We start from the raw sequence: 25,544 nt of genomic DNA, 5'->3' as shown, positions 1-25,544 counted from the left end.
AATTGAAAGGCTTGTTATTAATGTAGTGACCAAAGTTCTCTATTTCCTCTCGTGTACCCTACCAGAATATCAAAATGTCATCAATAAAACAGGCGTACCATATGATACTTGATTGAAAATTACAGTCTCCATATAAAAATTGTTCATCCCATTTGGACATGACTATATTAAGAACAGGAGAACAGGAGAACAGGAGAAGTCCCAGAAGACTGGAGAAGAGCAAATGTTGTTCCTATCTTCAAAAAGGGGAAGAAGGTGGACCCAGGGAACTATAGGCCGGTGAGTCTGACTTCTATACCAGGAAAGATCTTTGAACAAATTATTAAACAACATGTATGTAAGTACATGGATAAGAATGAAGTGATTAACCAGAGTCAGCATGGGTTTGTAACTAACAAGTCATGTCAGACTAACTTAATTTCCTTCTATGACAGAATCACTGACTGGGTGGATCAGGGAAATGCTGTAGATATAGTATATCTTGACTTCAGCAAAGCATTTGACAAAGTATCTCACACCATCCTTATTGAAAAAATGACCAAGTATGCAATGGACCAGGCAACTGTTAGGTGGATTCATAACTGGCTTAGTGATCGGACTCAAAGGGTGGTTGTAAATGGCTTCACATCCAGCTGGATGAATGTCTCAAGTGGGGTACCACAGGGCTCCGTCCTGGGACCTGTATTGTTCAACATCTTTATCAATGATTTAGATGAAGGAATTGAGGGTAAACTGATTAAATTTGCTGATGACACAAAGCTAGGAGGGATAGCTAATACTAGAGAAGAGAGAGAGAGGATTCAAAAAGACCTAAATAAACTGGAGCAGTGGGCAGCAACCAACAGAATGGTTTTTAACAGGGAAAAATGCAAAGTACTACATCTGGGCAATAAAAATGAAAAAAGCATATACAGAATGGGAGGAATAGAGCTAAGCAACAGTACATGTGAAAAAGACTTAGGTATACTAATAGATCATAGACTGAACATGAGTCAACAGTGTGATGCAGCAGCAAAAAAGGCAAATACAATTCTGGGATGTATTAACAGAAGCATACAGTCTAGATCACGTGAAGTCATTATCGGTCTTTACTCCTCTTTGGTCAGACCTCATCTGGAATACTGTGTACAGTTTTGGGCACCACATTTTAAAAAAGACATAGACAAACTGGAGCAAGTTCAGAGAAGAGCGACCAGAATGGTGACTGGTCTGCAAACCATGTCCTATGAGGAACGGTTGCAGGATTTGGGAATGTTTAGCTTGCAAAAAAGAAGACTGAGAGGAGACTTAATAGCGGTCTACAAATATGTCAAGGGCTGTCACATTGTAGAAGGATCATCTTTATTCTCATTTGCACAAGGAAAGACTAGAAGCAATGGGATGAAACTAAATGGGAGGAGACACAGATTAGATATTAGAAAAAACTTTTTGACAGTTAGGGTGATTAATGAGTGGAACAGGCTGCCACGAGAGGTGGTGAGTTCCCCTTCAATGGACGTCTTCAAACAGAGGCTGGACAGACATCTGTCTGAGATGATCTAGTGAATCCTGCTTTGAACAGGGGGTTGGACCAGATGACCCAGGAGGTCCCTTCCAACTCTACCATTCTATGATTCTATGAAAATTGTTCATCCCATTTGGACATGACTATATTAGCCAGGGAAGGTGAAAATTTGTCTCCGATGCCAACTGCTTGTGTCTGTAAAAAATCCCTAATGTTCATGAATAGATGACTGGGATCATTGTCATCCCAGTCATCTATATATACTATTTTTGGGTATATATTTTTTGTGTTTTTAATTTTAGGTACCAGCTGACAATTAACCTCCAATTGGCCCATGACATGGGTCACATCCAAAGAGTGCATAGACATATCATATATATAGGGAGCTAGAAGTATCATGTTCAGACCATGAATAAGGCTTATTGCCAAAACGCAAAGGTCCGTCCCGATACCTATTTTATGTTGCTGACCAGCCAGTTACTGCTTCTGGATGTTTTTAATGGTGAAATACAAGTAAAGCTTTATATATACTTACCTGGAATGATGTGTCACTGCTGGATTCCTCCTCTCTTGTACATATGTATCTTCAATATGTTTTGGTAAACAGATAAAATGCCAAAACTTGTGTCACTGTCCAAATATTTAGCAGACCTAACTATCTAAAAGTGCTATTGACATGACATTCTCAGCAGATGATGATAACAACCAATGCAATTAAAACAGGCAAAGAAATCAAACCATAGATGTCCGTAAATTAAGTTATGAGAAATGACACAGGGAAAAAGTATTGAACTCGCTGTCTGCAATTTTTTTAATACTACATACAAAAGCCTTTGTTGGTGATGACAGCTTCAATACGCCTTCTGTATGGAGAAACTAGTCGCATGCATTGCTCAGATGTGATTTTGGCCCATTCTTCCACACAAACACTATTCAAATCCTGAAGGTCCCGTGGGCTATTTCTATGAACTCTGAGTTTTAGTTCCTTCCATATATTTTCTATTGGATTCAGGTCAGGTGATTGGCTGGGTCATTCTAGCAGCTTTATTTTTATCTGAAACCAATTGAAAGTTTCCTTGGCTGTGTGTTTGGAATCATTGTATTGCTGAAATGTAAACCCTTAGGCTATGTTCACACACGTTGTGTTTTTTTCTGCTGTTATCTTTTCTTTGGCAGGAAAACAGCTGTTTAAAAAACGCAGGTTTTGTTGCGTTTTTGCTGCATTTTTTTGACCACCCATTACTTCCTATGGGTGAAAAAACGCAGCAAAAACACTGGTGCGTTTTCTGCTGCAAAAACACTGAATGAGGTGACATGCTCTATTTTCCAAAAAACACAACCAAGTCACAAAATACACAGCAAAAAAAATAAAAATGTGTGAGCAGAGAATTCTGGTTTCTCATAGAATTTGCTAGTGCTGCAAAACGCAGCTGAAAATTTGCATAAAAATCAGTAGCAAAATACGTTGCAAAAGCCAGCGTGTGTCAATATAGCCTTATTTCAGCTTCATCATCCTGGTAGATGGCAGCAGACTTTTATTAAGAATGTCTCAATACATTTGTCCATTCATCCTTTTGTGACGACACAGCTTTTTTTCTTAATTATGCCAGACATAATTTCTGATGGCCAAGAGCAATATACCTTTATTTTTATGTTGACTTTTTTTAAACTGTGTTCTTCTTTGGTTGCTCAACACAGACTATTGTTCAACAAGTAACAATACAGAGAAAAACAAGAGAGCACTCACCGGTCTAAAAAATCCTCCTTTATTTCATCCATTAAAAATCCATAGCAGGGGAGTCGGTGGTACACGTTGTACTTTAATGTATACTGTATATACAGTACAGACCAAAAGTTTGGACACACCTTCTCATTTAAAGATTTTTCTGTATTTTCATGACTTTGAAAATTGTACATTCACACTGAAGGCATCAAAACTATGAATTACCACATGTGGAATTATATAGTTAACAAAAATGTGTGAAACAACTGAAAATATGTCTTATATTCTAGGTTCTTCAAAGTAGCCTCCTTTTGCTTTGATGACTGCTTTGCACACTCCTGGCATTCTCTTGATGAGCTTCAAGAGGTAGTATGAGACCTGTCAGTGAGTCATGTCTGACTCACTGACTGTACCTGTGAGAGCCAGCTTATTGCTGGATCCCATAGGCCACCGTACCATGGGATCATCACATGATCTCAAGGTACCATGGTAACCATCGGGACCCACGATTCTCATCGCGGGGGTCCGATGGTTATTAAGAGGGGTATTTTATCATAAAGGGCCCTCAAAGTCACTTCAAATGTGATGTGGTCATTAAATAAATGGTTTTCTAAATCTTGTTGGAAAAAGGGGAAATCGCTGGTCAACTTTAAATCCTTATAACTTCCTAACAAAAAAATTTGGGTTCCAAAATTGTGCTAATGTAAATTAGACATGTGGGAAATGTTATTTATTAACTATTTTGTGTGACATATCTCTCTGATTTAAGGGCATGAAAATTCAAAGTTTGAAAATTGCAAAATTTTCAACATTTTTGCCAAATTTCCGATTTTTTTCACAAATATACGCAAGTCATATTGAAGAAATTTTACAACTATCATGAAGTACAATATGTCATGAAAAAACAATCTCAGAATCAGGGGGATCCGTTGAAGCGTTCCAGAGTAATTACCTCATGAAGTGACAGTGGTCAGAATTGTAAAAATTGGCCCGGTCATTAATGTGCAAACTATCTTCGGGGGTAAAGGGGTTAAAGGAAAGTTGAGTGCAAGGAAAAAGTGTGGTAGGAAAAGGTGCACAAGCAACCGGGATAACCACAGCCTTGAAAGGATTGCTAAGAAAAGGCCATTCAAAAATTTGGGGGAGATTCACAAGGAGTGGACTGCTGCTGAAGTAATTGATTCAAGAGCCACCACACACAGACGTATCCAGGACATGGGCTACAAGTGTCGCATTGCTTGTGTCAAGCCACTCATGACCAATAGACAACGCCAGAAGCGTCTTACCTGGGCCAAGTAGAAAAAGACCCAGACTGTTACTCAGTGGTCCAAGGAGTTGTTTTCAGATGAAAGTAAATTTTGCATTTAATTTGGAAATCAAGTTCCCAGAGTCTGGAAGAAGAGTGGAGAGGTCACAATCCAAGCTGCTTGAGGTCTAGTGTGAAGTTTCCACAATCAGTGATGGTTTGAGGAGCCATGTCATCTGCTGGTGTAGGTGCACTGTGTTTTATCAAGACTAGTGATGAGCGAGTATGTGCTGTTAATCATTTCGCCGAGCATGCTCAGGCAAACACCGAGTATCTTCAGAGTGCTCTGTGTTATGTTTGAATCACTACTGTGTGCATGTTTTGCAACTGTTTGACAGCTTTAATAAATGTGAGGAATGTATGTTTCTTAGGCATTCCTCACATGTATTAAAGCTGTCAAACAGTTGCAAATCAGGCACACGAGAGTGATTCAAACATAACACAGAGCTGTGTTCGCCTGAGCATGCTTGTAAATCTCGAATAACGAGCATGCTCGCTCATCAATAATCAAGACCAAAGTCAGCACAGCCGTCTATCAGGAAATTTTAGAGCACTTCATGATTCCCTCTGCCGACAAGCTTTCTGGAGATGGAATTTTCATTCTCCGGGAGGACTTGGCACCTGTCCACACTGCCAAAAGTACCAATACCTGGTTTACACACAACAGTATCACTGTGCTTGATTGGCCAGCAAACTCGCCTGATCTTAACCCCATAGAAAATCAATGGGGTATTGTCAAGAAGAAGATGAGAGACACCAGACCCAACAATGCAGACGAGCTGAAGGCTGTTATCAAATCAACCTGGGCTTCCATAACACCTCAGCAGTGCCACAGGCTGATCACCTCCATGCCACATTGATGCAGTAATTGATGCAAAAGGAGCCCCGACCAAGTATTGAGTGCATTTACTGAACATACATTTCAGTAGGACAACATTTCGGATTTTAAAATCATTTTTTCAAGCAGTTGTTATAACGTATTTTAATTTAGTGAGATAATGACTTTAGTGTTTTCATTGGCTGTAAGCCATAATCATCAACATTAATAGAAATAAACACTGGAAATAGATCACTGTTTGTGATGACTCTATACAATATATGTTTCACTTTTTGTATTGAATAACTGAAATAAATTAACTTTTTGATGATATTCTAATTTTGTGAGAAGCACCTGTATATATACAGGAAAGTCCAGGGTCACTGGAGGACACTTCTGCTGTAATTTACACCACTTTTGTGTTGTCAATGCTGATGATTTTGTTTTCTGCTCCATCACTGTCATGACCCTCCCGGCAAATTTATACCCAAACTCTTAATTTGGAGTTGATTTTTCAGGACCTCACTCTAGCAACTCCATTTTAGTCTCCTCACTAGTGAGCAGTCTACAGTGGAGGCTAAAATGATAAAAAGTCCTCACGTATCTGAAGCTGAACCCATGCAAGTTAACCGCCTATTAAAATGTGAAAGTGCTTTGGGAAAATCTGTGTTTTTATTGTGGCAACACTGACCACTTTCTCGTCAATTGTCCTTCTCGACTACATAAAGCTGTGGCAGTGGATCTCAACTTTTCCGAAGAAGAATCAGTCTTGTCTGAACCAGCGCCTCCAGTGAATGTGGTCATCCATTCAATTTCTTCTATTGCACCCAACAGTAAAAAAGAAAACAAGGACTCTCATTGCTTTATTTTTATCAAGTTTCAAGTTGATTCTCAAATGATTTCCACATCTGCCATGGATGATTCAGGAGCAAAAGGCAATTTTATGGACATCTTTCGCAAATGAACATGGGGTAAAAATTCAAAACAGACTTTCATCTATTATCATGGAAACTGTTGACAGATCTACACAAAATTCGGAACCAGTGAATCAAGAGACTGAACCCTTAGAGATGTTATGGAACCTAATCACCATGAGGTTTTATCCTTCCTACTAATCTCATCTCCACATTTTCCAATAATCCTGGGGTTTCCATGGCTACAGACTCAAAATCCCACTATCAATTTGGAAACCAAAGAAATGTCTTTTCCATCTACTGTACCCTTCCCACAGGCTTCACCAAATGAAGAGTTTGTAGAGGATTCTTGTGCCGATACAGTGTAATACTTTAATTAGCCAGATGATTAGATGTGGTAATCCAAAAGAAATACATTATTGGGTTTTATTAGAGATTGCTGGCTGTTTTATTAATGTTCTGCTTGCTCTTCAGTTTATGTACACTAATTTAGCTTGTAAAGTGTTCAGCATTCCACTAATTTCATTACTATCTAAGCAGCCTCTAACCATTTTTCAAAAGTCGTCTAGGCCTATTGTGTAAGTGTTGAAAGAAGATCCGGCAGAGCCTTCACCACAGGGAATCTCACATGTAGACCCAGGTGATGCGGTCGACCTGAGAAAGATACCTCCACTAATGCACACTTAGCTTTGGAGGGGGTGGGTGAAAGGAGTTCTGCCCATTCAAGAGACTTGAGCCCAGAGAAGCAGAAGGGAGCATGTGTTTCTGTAGCTGTGGGACTTGGGACAGAGAATCAAGGAACATCAGAAAGATGAAAGGAGAATGAGAGACATCCTTCAGGACAGCAGATGGATTGCACGGCATCCAAAGAGACACCGATTTGTATTTCACATGATTCTAGTCAGATATGGATTTGCTCCATTTAACCATCAGAGATACCATAGATACTTTTGGGGAGACCAGGAGAGGACAAAGAAGTCACCTGGTCCCATGGATGTTGTTTGGGCGTTGCTAGGGTGAACCCACCAGTCACCTAGAACCCATGGAGACATTTAGAGTTGCCAGGAGGGACCCACCGGTCGCCTGGCCCCATGGAAACACTCGGAGAGGCCAGGTTGGGACCCTCAGGTCTCCTGGCCTTGTACCTTGATGGACTGCTAGCTTCCTAAGCTTACTGCTACCTCCTCTCTGTGGGGGCCCACCAGAAGCGGGGGGCCACTGGTTGAGGTAGTCGGCCCTGGAAGTCTCCAAAGGTGCAGTTGTTCTATCCTAGGCAGTCGAAGAAGGAAGGGTGAGACTGTGTAATGTTCCGTCTTGGGTATATGATGGGATTGTTCTGTGTGTTTGTCAGTTTGTGGGTCAATAAAGTATTGCCACGCTGTTTTACCCTCACCCTGTGCTGTCTGAGTAGCGTTACGCCCACGGAAGACCCCGGGTCTTCACAATCCTGATTAATCTTCTAAACTACCATCTGTGTATAAAGAATTTGATGATGTATGTGACAAGTAGTATTGTGTCTAGGTGTTAGCTTAGTTTCCAGTCTCCAAGCTCCTGAACATTCTTTCCTAGATTGTTCTCACCCATCTACGGATTGTTCCTACAACTCCTTTTGCTAACTACAAGAACTTCTGCTACTGCTTGCTCTTCTGCTCGTGCTCCTTTGGCCACTGGTTTCCAGCAGTACTGTGCCGATATCGTAACACACCGTCCAATCAACCTTACTGCATTTGGTGGTATCTGAGCAGAAAATATCGGCCATTGGAAACCAAGCATGCCTGAAACTTCACACAGCCTCCACCATGTGTTACAGAAGATGTGCTGTGTTTGGATCATGAGCCGTTTCAAGCCTTCTCCAAACTTTATTCTTCCCATCTTTTTTATACAGGTTGATATTAGTTTCATCTCTCCAAAGAATGCTTTGCACCTTGTGGTGAACCCTCTGTATTTGCTCTTATGAAGTCTGCTCTTTTATGGTGGGCCTAAACACTGAAACACCTTTTTCCTGGAAAGTTTTCTTCACGTAGGTTCATATTGTGAAGGGGCTTTTCTTCACCATTTAAAGGATTCTGCAATCATCCTCCACGGTTGCCTTCAGTGGGCGTGCACACCTTTTTGAGTCCCCAAGCTCAGAAGTGAACTTTTTTTTTGCAAAATATGCCATGCTGTTAATTTAGCAACTCCTAATATTTCTGATCATTTGTAGATTTGATCTTTTCTCTTCCATTCAGAGCTCATTTCTGTGTTATGAGTTCACAGCAACAGCTTCCAAATACGAAGCCACACCTGGAATCAGCACAAGACCTTTTACCTTTAATTGATGATGGATTAATGGGGGAAGAGCCCATACAGCCAGTGAAAGAGCTTTTGAAATAATTGTCTAATTACCTTTGGTCCCTTGAAAAAGATGCAGCCCCATATTAAAGAGCTGTAATTCCTAAACCCTATATCCAATTATGATGTGAACACCCTCAAATTAAAGCGGAGAGTTGGAACTTTAAGGCCAGACTGATTATATAATTGTATCCTAAATATGTTTTGGAAAACAACTAAAATGCCCAAACTTGTATCACTGTCCAAATATTTTCTGGACCCAACTATTTAAAGAAATCAAACCAAAGATGGCCAAAAATTAAGCTATTTGTAATAATGAGAAATGACACAGGGAATAAGTATTTAACTCACTTACTTAAGTTTATTTAATACTTCACACAAAAGCCTTTGTTGGCGATGACAGCTTCAAGATACCTCCTGTATGGAGAAACTAGTCACATGCATTGCCCAGGTGTGATTTTGGCCCATTATTCCACACTAACACTCTTAAAATTCTGAAGGTCCCTTGGGGAATCTTCATCATCCTGATAGTTGGCCCTAAATGCCCCAAAGTTTCTGAGGTTCTAATCCCCAGAGAGCCAATGGGATTGTATATGCTGTTAACTGTTGTTGATCCAATAAAGTCTTATCTGAGTGTGGTCCCCTACCCTGCATGGTCTGAGAAGTGTTAGACCAACGGGAAAGGAGTACGGCAATCAATAGGATGAACTCTGGCCCATGTGGTCTTTGTAACACTGCTGCATGGACAGTGCATGCACACTCAGCTCAGCTACATACGCACATTTACATACACACAGCTCTGCTACATATGCATATTTATATACACAGAGCTCTGATTCACATTTACATACACACAATACGTACATACAATATGTTAATAACATATATAGTTTCTAACCGTCTGAGTTATTTTTGATGATCAACAAAATACGATTTTCCAGAAATTCATTTCTCACACTCTAGGTATGATAATGTCTTCTCTCTGTATCGGATTTTTGATCTTTAAATGGGGCTGTCCACTACTTAGACAACCCCTTCTCATTTCTCATGTTTGGTCCTGTTAATATAAAAACAATTATACAAACCTCCCATGCCTGTGGCGTTCTAGCGGTGTCAGCACTTGCATTTCCAGGGATTATATGACGTTGTTACGTCATGTAAGCCCTGTGCCCAATCAGCCATGGCATGACTGTCTCCACCTTTTAACACATCGAACAATAAGAGAAACTCAGAAGGCGGGGACAGTGAAGCTGGCGCTGACTGGGCGTAGGGCTCGTGTGATGTAACAACCTCACAATAGCCCCGGGTACACAAGTGCAGACACGGCTGGAACAGCGACAACATAGAGGGTGAGTATGAGTGTTTTTATTTTAATGAGGCCAAACATGAGGAATGACAAGTGGTTGCCCTAGTATTGGACAACCTTATTAGGAAGATACAATTTTCAGTTAAAACTTTTCAAACATTCTGAACATGAAAACCGCTTATCCCCTGTATGAATTCTCTGGGGCTTATTCAAATCTGATTTCTGGTTAAAACATTTCCCACATTCTCAACAGGAAAAAGGCCTCACTTCTGTGTGGGTTCTCTGGTGCTTAATCAAAGCTGATTTCTGGTTAAAACATTTCCCACATTCTGAGCATGAAAAAGGCTTCTTCCCTGTGTGGGTTCTTTGGTGTATAACAACATCTGATTTCCATTTAAAACATTTCCCACATTCTGAACATGAAAAAGGCTTCTCCCCTGTGTGGGTTCTCTGGTGGTTATCAAGATGCTGTTTCCAGCTGAAACATTTCCCACATTCTGAACATGAAAAAGGCTTCTCCCCTGTGTGGGTTCTCTGATGGCTATCAAGATACGCTTTTAGGTTAAAACATTTCCCACATTCTGAACATGAAAAAGACTTCTTCCCTGTGTGCATTACTTGGTGCAAAACAAGACTACATTTATGTCTAAAATATTTCCCACATTCTGAACAGGTAAAAGACTTCTCCCCTGTGTGTGTTCTCTGGTGACTAAGAAGAGATGATTTCTTCATAAAACATTTCCCACATTCTGAACATGAAAATGGCTTCTCCCCTGTGTGAGTTCTCTGGTGACGAACAAGCTTCGATTTCTGGTTAAAACATTTCCCACACTTGGAACAATAAAATATATTTTCTGCTGTGTGAATGTCTTGATTCTTAAGAAAAAACTTTTGGAGAGGAAAACTATTCCCATAATCTGAATGTGAAAATGGATTATTTGCTTTAGGAGCAGTTTGATTTTTAATGCTTATTTTGTGACTTTGATTTTCCTTAGTATTCGGTAATGAATCAGAAGACAGGATCTGTTTCAAAGGATCAGATGACAGATCTTTGCTGTGAAGGGTTGATGGTATATCTGGAGTAATGGCATTCACTTCAATTGTATCCTGTGGGATCTCAAGATCATCGGATTTAAAAATTGAAGATATCAGCTGTCCCTCTGATCTCCTGGTACAGTCATCTGCCAAGAAAAAAACAATTATTATGTTTGAATAAAATATCCCTGAATGTAATATTTTTGAACATTTCTACTTAAACTGTCGGTAACAATGGAAAGTTACGTAGAAAAATTTTATTATTCACCAAGACAATGACAGTTCACAGTCTAATAGAAAACCTCATAGCATGAACCAGTGGAGCGTGGTGTTCAACTGTTTGTTCATTCTGCCTGTCAAATATGGAATAAAAAGCCACCAAACAATGTTATGTAGGCGAAAATAATACCAATAAAAACTTCTACTCATCCTGCAAAAAAACAAGTCCCCACTCAGGTCCATTATCTGTCAGTGGAAAAACAGAGGTTTCCACATTATTAGTGGCTCAAAGGCTCTTAAAAAGAAACATGGCTTCCATAAACCAATCCAGCAATATCCGCTCTCCCAAAAACAAATGCCCCCCTTGCTTCTGACCCTTGCAGTGCGCCGAAACCACATTTAGCATCCATGAATTTGGCATTACTATAGTGAGAAGAACCCAGTAAATTTATTGTGTGCCTCCTGGAGCACAATATGGGCACTATGTGTTGGGTAATAAAATGGCCAATGTGCAATTTTCACTCTCCAAAATTCAGTACGTGCTAATTTCCGGAAAGTGTCTGTGGAGTCACTAGTCCTATAGATTAATTCATTGAGGGTTATAATTTCCAAAATGGAGTCACTTTATGGGGATTTCTAATGTTCTGGTTTTCTGCCATTTTGTCATATTAGGGCTTCTGCAAATGGTGTATCCCGTCTCCTCTGGGATCTTCTCCTGCGATGTCTGCTTCTGTCACCAGGAACTGCCTCATTCATTCTGCGGGTTGCGCTGGTGATGGAGATGTCGGAACCAGAAGCTCTGGGCGGTGCAGGCTCTGTCCAGCCATTAAGATGAGGGTGCTTGGGACCTGTAGTACCATCCAGTCTGGCAGTATGAGTGTGTGCAATCTAGCTGAAGTCACACTACTAAAGCTCGGAGCATATTGCCAGAAGCTGCCTGATACAGCCTTGTTCTCCTCTGGTTCAGTCCTCTGTACTCAGCGCCTGGCTTGTGTGTTTGTTTCCGGATGTGGCCTTGGCCCATTTACTGACTATTAGTGATGAGCGAGCATGCTTGTCACTACTCGTTACTTACCTGAGCATCACAATGCTCGAAATGCTCAGTACTCAGCGAGTATTTTTTTTTCTTAAATTTTCGGGAGCGAGCTCGAGTCCCGGCCTCACATGTTTGGCACTTTTTAGGCAGCCAATTAACATGTAGGGATTGCCTGCCAGTCACTGTAATGCCGTAGCCATGTTGGTAGTGACATTATAGTGAATGGCTGGCCACATAGCATCATCAGGTCTATATAAGACCAGGGACCCTGCCCTCATCACAGTCTACCCCGGAAATAGGCAGAGTAGGGAGAGCTGCGGCTGAGCGATGCAGAGAATTCTAGCTTTTAGACAGGAATTCCACACCAGTTGTATTTATTTCATCTGAACCAACAGCCCTTGTAAGGGCTCATTCTGATGTATATTAATACTGCTGTTAGCAGGTTAGGCAGAGTTTGTGGAGAGATAGTGCACTACAGGTTAGGCTTCATTGCATGTTCTTTCTGGTGCTGTAACTCATATCAATAGCCCTAGTTCTCAGAGATAATAATATTCCTTTTTGCTCTTAATCCTGCTAATTTTTGTGAAAAGCAATATACTACACTATTTTTACTGCTCCATTTGTTTGTTAACAGTATACAGCCACACTTAGTTGATTTGACTAGCATTGCTATGTAGTGCAAGCATAGAAAAAGTCCATCTGTGGTGGTCAGATTTTACTGCGTAATGATCCTGAAATTTTTTGGAATCTGCAAAATATTATACTCCATTTAAAATGTGCCAGTTGTGTGTTGAAAACATACATCCTGACTTGGCCGCTAACCAATAGCATATTGCTATTGCAGTAAAACTTGCTCATCTGAAGTGGTCAGATTTTTACTGCGTTAATAATCGTGAAATTTTGTTGAAGTTGCCAAATATTATACTGCATTTAAAATGAGCAAGGCGCGTAGTAAGGGACGGGGAAGTGGATGTGATGCTGATGGTGCACGCAGAGGCTAAGGCTGTGGGCAAGGTGAAACTGTGCCTGCTGCAGTAGCACAACAAACATCCACATCATGTCGACCTAGCGTCCTGTCTACAAACCCCCACTTTGTAGGGGGTTGCAGAACAACACTCTTGAAGCCAGACCAGTGTGAAAAGGTTGTTGGGTTGATAGCAGACAATGCTTCCAGTCAGTTTCCAGCACCACCCTGTCTTCCACACGGTCCAGTCTCAGTAGTCTTGAGTCTGGACCACATAATCCCGCACCCGGCAACCCCGCCAATCAGCTGCTATTGGTGCCAGTGGCTTCCGTCGGCCGGAAGCGCTTACTTGCAGAGCTTGGCCGTCTAGCTTTAGTGGCCGCCGCAGGGTACTCAAACAATAGTAAGGGCCGCCTGATGGCGCTTTATAAATAGTGAGGCCTGAAAAAAAAATGGGACTTACAGAGTCTCTCTTTCATAAATGAAACAGATGTATCTGATCATGTCTTACACACCACATGGCCAGATAAGGTAGTAAAATGTTAAAATTACATTTACCGGTGAATGCATTTTCCACCGTTGAAGGCAATGTGAACGTGCAAAAACACTAAGTGTGAACATAGCCCAAGGTGTGGAGGAATATTTTTTCTGTTATTTATTTTGCATTATATAGAAGTCATTATCCTGGAAAGAATGTTTCTTAAAAATTGTTGTTTCCAGGAAAATCCATTTTATCTTTGCTTTTGTATTTTTTATTGTCAGCCCGTAAAAGTGGCATACTACTCTGGTAACATTGTTCACAGCAGCGACCTGGGATTCAGAGATGATTCCAGGGGTCTTCCCCATGCTGTTTCCATGCCATTTCAGCACTGTTTTCATAGATCTGAACAATTTTTAGACTCCCTCCAGCCCTACGGAGGATATGGGGGGGGGGGGGTTGGGGAGGGAACCGCCGGAAAATTGCTCGAGTAACAAATAACCGAGCATCACTACTGACTACTCTTTTGTCTTCTGATTTTGTATTTTCTCTGCCCTCCTTGTTCTGACCCGGCTACCTGACTATTCTTCATATCTCACTCCACAGAACAACAGGTCACACCAAGGCCCAAGCCTAGGTGTCTCTGTGTAAGTCCAGATTCATGTAGATGGGTTAAAGAAGTTAAAGGTTGATGGGGAAAACTGTGACTATAGACAATAACACATCACATTTTCTACTGAAAAGATTAGGCTGAACAGTCTTAGGCTCTGTGCCCACGATGCGTTTTTTCTGCAGTGGCAAAAACGCTGCAGAAACGCTTAAAAAACGCATGGTAGAAGACCTGCCATGTTGCCCAATGATAATCCGCATGTGCTGTGCACAAGCTGCGGAAATTTCCGCTGCGGGTTATCATTACGGAAAAAAACGCAGCACTACCAATTATTTTGCGGAAGCGCTGCGTTTTCGCCGCCATTGACTTGCATTGGAAAACATGGAATCCGCATCACTGCATCTGTACATGCGGAATCCAAGCGTTTCAATGTGCGGATGGTACCCGGGTGTGGAGGAGAGGAGACTCTCCTCCACACCCGGGTACCATAGAACCTGTGAAAAAAAGAATAAAATAAAAAATAAATATTATACTTACCTTCTGACGGCCCCCGGTCTCCTTGTCTTCGCTTGCTGGCAGGTCCTTCAGTGTAGTGTACCGCAAGCTGCCGGCATGCCAGGACAGAATGAAGCAAGACTCCAGGGGCCATCAGATGGTAAGTATAGATTTATTTTTCTATTTTTTTACATTCTTTGGGGTCGTTTGCATGGATTTATATAGTGTGACCAAGTTGTCAAGCACTTTCCAAGTGATGCTAAAATCGCTTGGAAAACGCTTGTCAACCTGCATGCGGAAATGCATGTGAAGAACGCTTCACATCCGCTTGTCACTGGCAGGAAAAACGCATGTACAATCCGCATGTACAATCCACATGTACAATCCGCATGCATTTTTTCTGCCAGGGAGATGCAGAAATGCTCAGGAAAAAACCCAGAGCATTTCTGCATCGTGGGCACCTAGCCTTAATCAGTAAAAAAAAATGAGAAGAGTAACTAGTGGAGAAACCTCCCTGGAGTAAATAGATTACCAGCAGCCACAAACTCTAAATTATCGTAAAATCCAATATTTTCTGTCAGATGAGCTTCAAGAAGAAATATTAGACATTTAAAGAGAACTTTTTATAATAGTGCAGAGATGAGGTGTCTTAAATTTGAATATCTGGCATTTGGAAAAGGCAATGGAGACCTCTTTTTAAAGAGACCAAGGAGTTACTGAGTAACATAAGTGAGGCCGACCGATCCCACCACAAATCATACAAAATGAAAATCTGTAAACCAATAGACATAGAATAAAAAAATGTTACATCCCCAACAACAATATATGTCTGAGGGGGGAGCTCCAACACTAAACTGGAGTTGCACTCATTTATGGTGGACCATTGGAGCTACTGAGTCCTGACAAGGAGAGTAGAGAAAGTATTAGTGCCCCCATTTCAGGAGAGATTGTGCAGTAATCTGAATTCCTTAGGATTGAAAACATAATGGAATTTTTGACGTGGAGTGAATCCATGAAACCAGGGCTGGAGCCAACACATCTCCTGCAGGCGTGAATAAATGTATATTACAGCCATCAGCCACGCACAGCTTAGAGAGATATCATGGCACAGGTGTAATGTTTTCTGTATAGTTTATCACAATCCTGTTTGAAGTTAGTTGGTTTTAAAAGAAATTGAAAAGTCAGGATAAAGGGAAACTCTGCTGTTATTGTACAGAAATTCACACTTGGTCCTCACTGCACATTTAATGTTGTCGATCATAAAAGTGAAGTTTGGCCAGAAAGACGGGACGTGGTCATGTAGGGACCATATGAGCACATTCAGCAGCACAGAAGGGAGAGAAGGTAGATTCATCCAATAAGTTATCAGGGTTCTAGGAAGCCAACAGCATCATTACCCTCCGCTTTCCCTAAGAGGTCCATTATAATATTTTTCTTCAAGTGATTTTCGAACTTCTCAGCACATTCTACATAATGTGACAAAGTCACTGGTAAAGTACTGGAGGAGAGATGTGTAGCACTGAGATTGTTAGCTCCAGTAATTAAACATAGGAAAAAGGTTCCAGCACACGAGGGGGTAAATCAGCCATCTTTAGTGATAGAATGATTGAACACCTGTAGAGAGGGAGGAGGTCATAGGATAAAATTCGCAGCCTTTAGAGTATTTGTGGGGTGGGCCTGGAGGTAACAGCCGTACTTTAAATAGAAACTGTTCCTGTGTCTGCCTCTTTAAGAAGCTGAGTGAGTCGATCACAATACGCTGACATTTGGCTTTGTAGTTTACAGATCTGGGCAGGCAAGGGTCAACGTCTCCTAATCACAGTGGGTACGTGGATCCTCCAGGTTGTAAGTTCTATAGAAAAGGGCTTTTAATGCCCAAAGTCATTTGGACAGTTTTGGGTGTTAAAATATGTTGTGGTCTAGAGGGAAATGGTGATCACACGATTGTGATACAGCCGGTCTACATCACCCATAAAGCAGCCACAGCCGGTGACTGAGAAGAATCTGTGACTTATCAGCATTTAGTGGTTACTACTCACCTGGATAGTCATATGTAGGAATCTCCTCTTTACACCGCTCATCACCCTTCACATATGTCTCTGTAGTATCAATATGGGTCAGATATTCACCCTGAAACAAATATTGTAAAAGTCACAGACAGATGGAGAGGTCACATCTATGATCAGCTCTAATCCTGCCATCTCCACCGTTCTCATTACACAAGTATAAAACATATAATACTGGTGGATAAAACAAGACTGAGCACAAGACCTTCACATCCATCTACAAATCACAGGGGAGATCTCATGACACCTTCACTCCATCTACCTGATGATCCTGAGGAACATTGGGGTCTTCTTGTTTACAGTCTTGTGGAAGAAGAGGACGGGGACATCTCTCTGGTGTTGTCCTCTTACTGGATAGATCTGGAGGAAACACATACAGGGACTGAATTCATTCTTTACATACAGATAATTATAGGCCGTGTGTATTTAGTCCTGTCTATTACCTGGTGATGTGAGGGGCTGGGGAACCTCCATCATGACGTCCTTGTACAGATCTTTGTGTCCTTCTAAATACTCCCACTCCTCCATGGAGAAATAGACAGCGACATCCTGACACCTTATAGGAACCTGACACATACAATGATATCGTCATCCCCCCCAATCACTTCATAGCGTTACTGTATAATGTCCCAGCAGTGTCACCTCTCCAGTCAGCAGCTCAATCATCTTGTAGATGAGTTCTAGGATCTTCTGGTCATCGATGTCCTCATGTATCAGGGGGTGAGGTGGAGGCCTCGTGATTGGGCACAGAGGTCTTCCCCATCCCTCAGACACAGGGTCCTGACGGCACTCACTAGAGGTCTTCTTCACTACTGTGTAATCCTGGTTATGGAGAGACACATTAATAAATCTCCCTCCAGACATTTCCAGAGTCCTCACCTCTCCAGTCCTGTCCATCTGTTATTCCCATAGATAAGAATGATGTAATGTGACGTCATCAGAATCTCTCACCTCTCCAGTAAGCCGGAAGAGGATCTCTAGGGTGAGGTGTAATAACCTCTCAGCCATCTTGTCTCTGTCCATATCCATCTTTGATGGGTAATTCTGAAAAATTCTCTTATATAGAAGATCTTCACTGACAGCATCTGATATTGTAGAGACCCGAATGAGAAGAAGATGAGCCGATGTAACATCATAAAAATCCTGTGTAATAATACAATTACTGGAGACAATAAGGGGAAATATATCAGGAGATAGAAGGTGTAGGTGTTGTATTCTCTAGTCTTGTATGGACTGGAACATAAGTTGAATTGCTGACTCAGACATCTCCTCCATGCTCCCAATCACTGGCTGTGTTACTCACTGCGTCAGCAGCTGATTGGCTGTAATAATCACAAGTTCGTTGGGGCTGACCAGGAAATACAGAGATTGGCGGGGACCCTAACAGCAATGGTATTTTTATTATTTTACAACATTCAGTTATTTTCATTGACTTCTACTAATAAAACCTATATATTTTAGGCCACAGACAACAAGCAGTTTCTTCCTCTGAGTCTGCAGCTGAACACGTTTCTCATAGACTCATTTTCCATAAAGCTAATTCTCGTCTCATTTACTGACACTGGAATATATTATACTGTGTGTGGGGGGGATGGCGGTACTGTGGGAACATTACACTGTGTGGGGGCATCATATATACTGCATAAGGGCAAACAAAAAACCGAAGAAAGATGATCTAGAGGCCGTATTGTAAAACTACAATAATCTTTATTAGTATCAATAATCAATTTTTTTTTTTTTTTTGGAAGTGCATTGAGGTGAAGGGTGCATTGCTGGAAAAGGAAAAAAAAAAAAAAAAAAAAACTCTCTAAATCTCTTAGTTTGCGAGTGTGAACGAGCTGCGTGTGTCCGGAGCGTAAGTGCGAACGAAAGTAAGTGTGTGACTTGTTTTTCAGTGACTTTGTATTCAGGGAGTTTGGAAGGGAGGACTTAGGACTGAATTGCTGACTGTATTTCATTTTTCTTTACTTTACTTTTTACTTAATTAATCCACCTGACCTACTTAGCTGATTCCCCCGTTCATACTTGATACTTAATTGATCCCCCGTCCATACTTAACTGATCCCCCGCCGATATCTAATTGATACACTTGCACATCCCTAATTGATCCCCGTCCATACACCTATATATAAATAATTGTGTTTTGTACTTGTATATATATACTGACTGTATCCCCATATTTAGAATGACGTCCATGTTGGCCGGAGCCGTGCAGTGTACATCTTGCGCAATGTATGCATTCCGTGAGCAACCGCTCGAGGATCCATACTGCTGCGAGAGATGTGAGCATATCGTGCACTTGGAAGCCCAAATTCTGGATCTAAGTGCTCAGATAGCGATACTGAGGAGCATCGACAACATGGAACGGAGTTTGCTGCTCACCGAGCAGACACTCAATGGGTCAATACTGGGGGTGGAGCATAGAGGGGAAGTGCAGGCTGAACAGGCAGGGAGCTGGATAACAGTTAGGAGGGATAGAGGGAAGAAGTATAGGAAGGCTGGTTCAGAACCGGCATTATTGGAGCACGACAGATCCTCTGACCGCCGGGGGAGTGTATGCTCCAGTAATGAGGGGGAGGGGGGAAGTGTAGGGCAGGCAAGACAGGTTCTGGTAGTGGGTGACTCTATTATTAGGGGGACAGATAGGGCAATCTGTCACAAAGACCGGAATCGCCGAACGGTGTGCTGCCTCCCTGGCGCTAGAGTCCGGCACATCGCGGATCGGGTTGACAGGTTACTGGGTGGGGCTGGCGAAGAAGTGAGTGGTAGATGGAGGGTCCTTAAAAATGATTTCAGGGACCTAGGTAGGAAGCTTAGGGCAAGGACCTCCAAGGTAGTTTTCTCAGAAATACTACCAATCCCGCGAGCCACACAGGAGCGCCAACGGGAAGTTAGGGAGGTGAATAAGTGGCTAAAGAGTTGGTGTAAGGCAGAAGGGTTTGGGTTCATGGAGAACTGGGTTGACTTCGCGGTCGGCTACAGGCTCTACCGTAGGGACGGGCTGCACCTCAATGGGGAGGGTGCAGCAGTGCTGGGGAAGAAGATGGCTAATAGGTTGGAGGAGTTTTTAAACTAGAGACGGGGGAGGGGGGAAACAAGGAAATAGGTGGGATGTGAGGCAAGCAAGGGGGAAGGGGAGAAGTGAATATAATGAGGGTGGAGAGGGGGGGTGGGGATAGTACAGTTAGATCGTTAGAGAAGAATAGGATGCTAAATAACCCCAAAGTTTTATCTTGCATGCTGACCAACGCAAGAAGCCTGACCAATAAGGCGGATGAGCTGCGGGCGCTTATATCGGAGGAGAGGTATGACATCGTAGGCATAACAGAGACTTGGCTAGACGATAGCTACGACTGGGCGGTAAATTTATTAGATTATAGTTTATTTAGAAGGGACCGGAAACAGGGGAAAGGCGGAGGAGTCTGCTTATATGTAAAGTCATGTCTAAAACCCAGACTAAGGGAAGATATAGGAGAGGGAGAAGAAGGGGTCGAGTCCATGTGGGTAGAGATAGAGGGGGCAAAAAATAATAATAAAATATTACTGGGGGTCTGCTATAAGCCACCAAATATAACAGAGGAGAATGAGAATCTGCTATTAGGACAAATAGACAAAGTAGCAAATCATAATGAAGTGATTGTAATGGGGGATTTCAACTACCCGGATATTGACTGGGAAACAGAAACCTGTAGATCTCAGAAAGGAAAAAGGTTCTTGACAAATATTAAGGATAATTATCTCTCCCAACTAGTGCAGGAACCAACGAGAGAGAAGGCCGTGTTGGACTTAATATTGACTAATAGGCCTGATAGAATAACTGAGGTACAGATAGGGGGGCACCTAGGTAATAGCGATCATAATATTATCGACTTCAAAATGCCCTTCAGTAGGGTTATCAATAAGGGAACAACAAAAACATTAAACTTTAGGAGGGCGAAGTTTGATCAGCTGAAAGAAAACATTCAACTTATTGACTGGGACAAAGTACTTAATCAAAGGAATACGAATAGTAAATGGGAAACCTTCAAAAGAATTCTGAATACTCAGTGCGAGAGGTATATACCGTATGGGAATAAAAGGGCCAGAAATAAGAGGAAACCAATATGGTTGAACAAGAACGCAAAAGGGGCGTTAAATAGCAAAAAAGAGGCATTCAAGAGATTAAAACAGGAAAACAGTAAGGAGGCACTAATGTGTTACAAGGAAAAAACGAGAACCTGTAAAAAACAAATAAAAATAGCGAAGGAGGAAACAGAGAAACGTATAGCTAGGGAAAGTAGATCAAATCCCAAACTGTTCTTTACGTATATAAATAGTAAAAGGATTAAATCGGATAATATTGGACCGATAAAAAGTGAAGAAGGCAAAATCATAGAGAAAGATGAGGATAAAGCTAATCTATTAAATAATTTTTTTTCGACAACTTTCACAAAGGAAATAGAACTAACAGGAGAAATGAGAAGTGACAAGCTTAATCCTCCACTAAGTATGACTAATCTAACCCAAGTTGAGGTACAGAAACTCCTCAGTAACATTAAAATAAACAAATCACCAGGACCTGATGGCATACACCCACGGGTACTAAGGGAACTAAGTAATGTGATAGACAGACCGTTATATCTTATATTTAAGGACTCTGTTGAGACTGGGTCTGTACCACTTGATTGGCGACAGGCGAATGTAGTGCCAATATTCAAAAAGGGAGCGAAAAGTGACGCCGGAAACTATCGCCCGGTGAGTCTGACGTCCGTTGTGGGCAAAATTTTTGAAAGCTTCATTAAAGAGGCAATTACGGAGCATCTTGATGCTAATAATCTTTTAATCCCGAACCAACATGGATTCATGAGGAATCGCTCCTGCCAAACAAACCTGATTGACTTCTACGAGGAGGTTAGCTCTCGATTAGATCAGGGGGAACCAGTGGATGTCGTGTATCTCGACTTCTCAAAAGCGTTCGATAGCGTGCCACATAATAGGTTGGTATACAAAATGAGAATGATGGGGCTGGGGGAAAATGTCTGCAAGTGGGTAGCTAACTGGCTAAAGGATAGAAGGCAGAGGGTGGTTATAAATGGAATAAACTCAGATTGGGTAAGCGTCACTAGTGGGGTACCACAGGGGTCTGTACTAGGCCCAATGTTATTTAATATCTTTATTAACGACATAGTCAACGGGATAAATAGTAAAATATCAATATTTGCAGATGACACAAAGTTATGTAAAACAATTAATACAAAAGAGGACAGTGCAGACCTACAGAGGGATTTGGATAAGCTGGGTAGGTGGAGCATTAAATGGCAAATGAGGTTTAACGAGGAGAAATGTAAGGTCATATATATGGGAAGGAAAAATGGAAGTCACCAGTACTCACTGAATGGGAAATCATTGGGGAATTCAGAGATGGAGAAGGACTTGGACATCTTGATTGATAGCAAACTAAATTGGAGTGCCCAAAGTCAGGCCGCTGCTGTAAGGGCAAACAGGGTAATGGGATGTATCAGAAGAGGTATAGCTGCAAAGGATGAGAACATTGTTCTTCCACTGTACAAAGCACTGGTCAGACCCCACTTGGAATACTGTGCTCAGTTATGGGCCCCAATATATAGAAAGGATATAAATGAGCTTGAAAAGGTACAAAGGAGGGCAACAAAATTAATAAAGGGAATGGAGGGACTGCAATACCCAGAGAGGTTGGCAAAACTAGGACTATTCAGCCTGGAAAAGAGAAGGTTGAGGGGGGACATAATAAATGTGTACAAATATGTTAGGGGACAGTATAGAGATCTTGCCCAGGATTTGTTCAAAAGGAGGGATATTACGGTAACAAGAGGGCATTCACTAAGACTGGAAGAGAAAAGGTTTCAGCACCAGCATAGGAAGGGGTTCTGTAGCGCCGGCGTCCCTGCCCTCTGCTAGGCAGGGACGCTGTTCCCCTCACCCCTCTGCTCCGACGTCCTCTCCTCCCGCTCTGCTGGCAGCGCGCGCTCCTTCCTGGCCACTGTGCTTAGGGCGCACGCGCGCTCCCTCCCTCTTAAAGGGGCCGCGCGCGCCGTCCTAAGGAGTCCCCGGCCAATGGCCGGAGGACTTCACCATATATAAGGCACCTCCTCCAAAATGGAGGTGCCCGAGCAATGTTGTTGCACTGCTCACTACTCTGCTTCAGCCCTCAGGTCCCGTTGCCAGTTACCTGCCAGTTTGCTGTCTGTTTCCTGCCTGACATTCCTCCTACCTGCTTGCTAGCCTGAGGTCCGACGGTCTGCCTTCCTACTCCTGTCAGTCTGTCTATGGACCAGCTTGCCCGCTCACCTGGGAGCGCACATCTGCTGCCTGCCTGCTAGCCTACCTGGAGGCTCTGCCGTCACGTGCTGTGACCACCTGCCATTCCAGAGACTCCTGCCCGCTCACCTGGGAGCGCACATCTGCTACCTGCCTGCTAGCCTACCTGGAGGCTCCGCCGTTACGTGCTGTGACCACCTGCCATTCCAGAGACTCCTGCCCGCTCACCTGGGAGCGCTCATCTGCTGCCTGTCTGTTGGCCTACCTGGAGGCTCCGCCGTCACGTGCTGTGACCACCTGCCATTCCAGAGACTCCTGCCCGCTCACCTGGGAGCGCTCATCTGCTGCCTGTCTGTTGGCCTACCTGGAGGCTCCGCCGTCACATGCTGTGACCACCCGTTTATCCAGAGACTCTCGCTTGCTCACCTGGGAGCACACATCTACCATCTGCCTGCTAGCCTACCTGGAGGCTCAGCCATCACAGGTCGTACCTACCCTTTACCCAGAGAGACTGCCCCGGTCACTTGCCGTGACCTCCTGCCCGTTCATCCAGAGACTGCCCCGGTCACTTGCCGTGACCTCCTGCCCGTTCATCCAGAGACTACCCCGGTCACTTGCCGTGACCTCCAGCCCGTTCACCCAGAGACTGTCCCGGTCACCTGCTGTGACTGCCTGCCCGTCTTCCCTGGTCGCCACCCGCTCCCTTACAAGGACCGCCCCCTTGTATAGTAGCTCAGAGGTTCCGCCTCCCAGACCCGTTACAGTTTGCTCGGGCCAGGGAACCCGGTGGCACCCAAGCTCCCTCACTCTCGGACCTGTGTCATGAACTGTCCCGTCAGAGGTCCCAACAGGAGTCCATCCTGGGTCACCTGCGGAATGTCAATTCTCGCCTGGACACTCTGACTGCTCCACCAGCAACCACCGCCAGTGCCATGACTCGCAATCCGGCAGCTCCGCTGCCCACCAATACTATGGTATCCTACCCCGGACCCCGGCTTTCTGCACCTCCTCGCTTCGGAGGCGACTCCGCTCAGGCTCGGGGCTTTATAAATCAGTGCACCCTGCACTTTGAACTCCTGTCCCACCAGTTTAACTCCGACCGGGCCAAAATTGCCTTCATCATGTCCCATCTCACCGGGGAGGCCCTGGCCTGGCTAAATCCTCTATGGGAGAGAGGAGACCCCCTGGTGTCCGACTTGCCTGCCTTTCTCACGGCTTTCCGTAAAGTCTTCGACGAACCCGGACGGAAGACCTCATCTGCATCATCTCTGCTACGCCTCCGTCATGGAAGTCTCACCGTGGGCCAATATGCCATACGGTTCTGTACCCTTGCCTCGGAGCTGGCCTGGGATAACGACGCTCTGGTATCTGTCTTCTGGGAGGGTCTGTCCGGCCGTATTAAAGATGAACTCGCCGGTCGAGACATTCCTACCACTCTCGATGACCTAATAACTCTTGCCACCCGGATTGACCTACGGTTCCAGGAGCGTGCCAAAGAAGTCACCCGTGAGAGGAGGTTTCCACGTCTAGCTCCTACTTTTCAGAAACCCGTCACTCCCTCCGTTTCTCCCCAGGTACACTCTCCTGAGCCTATGCAGGTCGACCAGACCAAGATGGTCAAAACCCGTCTGGACTTACGCCGTGCCGAGGGGAGCTGCTTCTACTGTGGCAGTAAGGAGCACCGGATCCGTACCTGCCCGGAGAGGTCGGGAAACGCCTGTGTCTAGGTTCGCTCAGAGAGGTCGACCTAGACAAGAATAAATCCTCTCCATCTCTGCTGCTGTCAGTCTCAATTATCTGCGGGGAGAATCGTTATTTCGAACTAGCCCAACTTGACTCTGGAGCGGCCGGGAATCTTATTTCACAGGCCCTGGTAGAAAAATACCGCATTCCCACCAAACCTCTGGCTATACCATTATCTGTCGCTGCTGTGGATGGGGGCCTCTTACCACGTCCCATCCAACTCATCACCGAATCCATAACTCTGCAGGTGGGAATGCTGCATTCTGAGAGCATCTCTTTTCACGTTCTGCCTGGACTCTCTCACGCCCTCTTGCTAGGCCTACCTTGGCTCCAGAGACATGCACCCGTGCTTGACTGGCAGACCGGAGAAGTCCTTCGCTGGGGACAGGACTGTCATAAGACTTGTTTGGTTCCTGTTCATCCCGCCCGTCCTTCTCCTACCCCAACTAATCTACCTGGACTTCCGATTCCCTATTGGTCATTTGCTGATGTCTTTAATAAAAAGGAGGCAGAGACATTACCCCCTCATAGACCATACGACTGTCCTATCGACCTGTTACCCGGTACTACGCCTCCCCGTGGGCGTATTTACCCATTGTCCGCTGCTGAGACCCGGTCGATGTCCGAATATATTGAGGAGAATTTGGCCAGGGGATTCATCCGGAAATCTACCTCCCCGGCGGGAGCGGGCTTCTTTTTCGTAAAAAAGAAGGACGGCTCT

General features: G+C 43.5%; 1 protein-coding gene across 1 annotated transcript in view; it reads right to left on the bottom strand.

The window, feature by feature from the left end:
* Positions 1–9,853: 9,853 nt before the first annotated feature.
* Positions 9,854–25,544, bottom strand: part of LOC141197791 (uncharacterized) — a 33,423-nt gene continuing 17,732 nt past the window's right edge. Inside the window, exons 7-12 of the mRNA XM_073662874.1 lie at positions 17,756–17,966; positions 17,447–17,626; positions 17,248–17,371; positions 17,067–17,164; positions 16,778–16,868; positions 9,854–11,082 (exon numbers count right to left, since the gene is read on the bottom strand). Of these exons, the coding sequence (XP_073518975.1) occupies positions 10,148–11,082; positions 16,778–16,868; positions 17,067–17,164; positions 17,248–17,371; positions 17,447–17,626; positions 17,756–17,966 (1,639 nt within the window). The 3' untranslated portion in view covers positions 9,854–10,147. The remainder of the gene's footprint in view (positions 11,083–16,777; positions 16,869–17,066; positions 17,165–17,247; positions 17,372–17,446; positions 17,627–17,755; positions 17,967–25,544) is intronic.

This window comes from Phyllobates terribilis, unplaced genomic scaffold (genome assembly GCF_046119375.1).
Source record: "Phyllobates terribilis strain yellow unplaced genomic scaffold, ASM4611937v1 Scaffold_88__1_contigs__length_6355796, whole genome shotgun sequence".
Lineage (NCBI taxonomy): Eukaryota > Metazoa > Chordata > Amphibia > Anura > Dendrobatidae > Phyllobates > Phyllobates terribilis.
The sequence above is the reverse complement of the archived record's forward strand: the minus strand, read 5'-3'. Positions and strand labels throughout refer to the sequence as shown.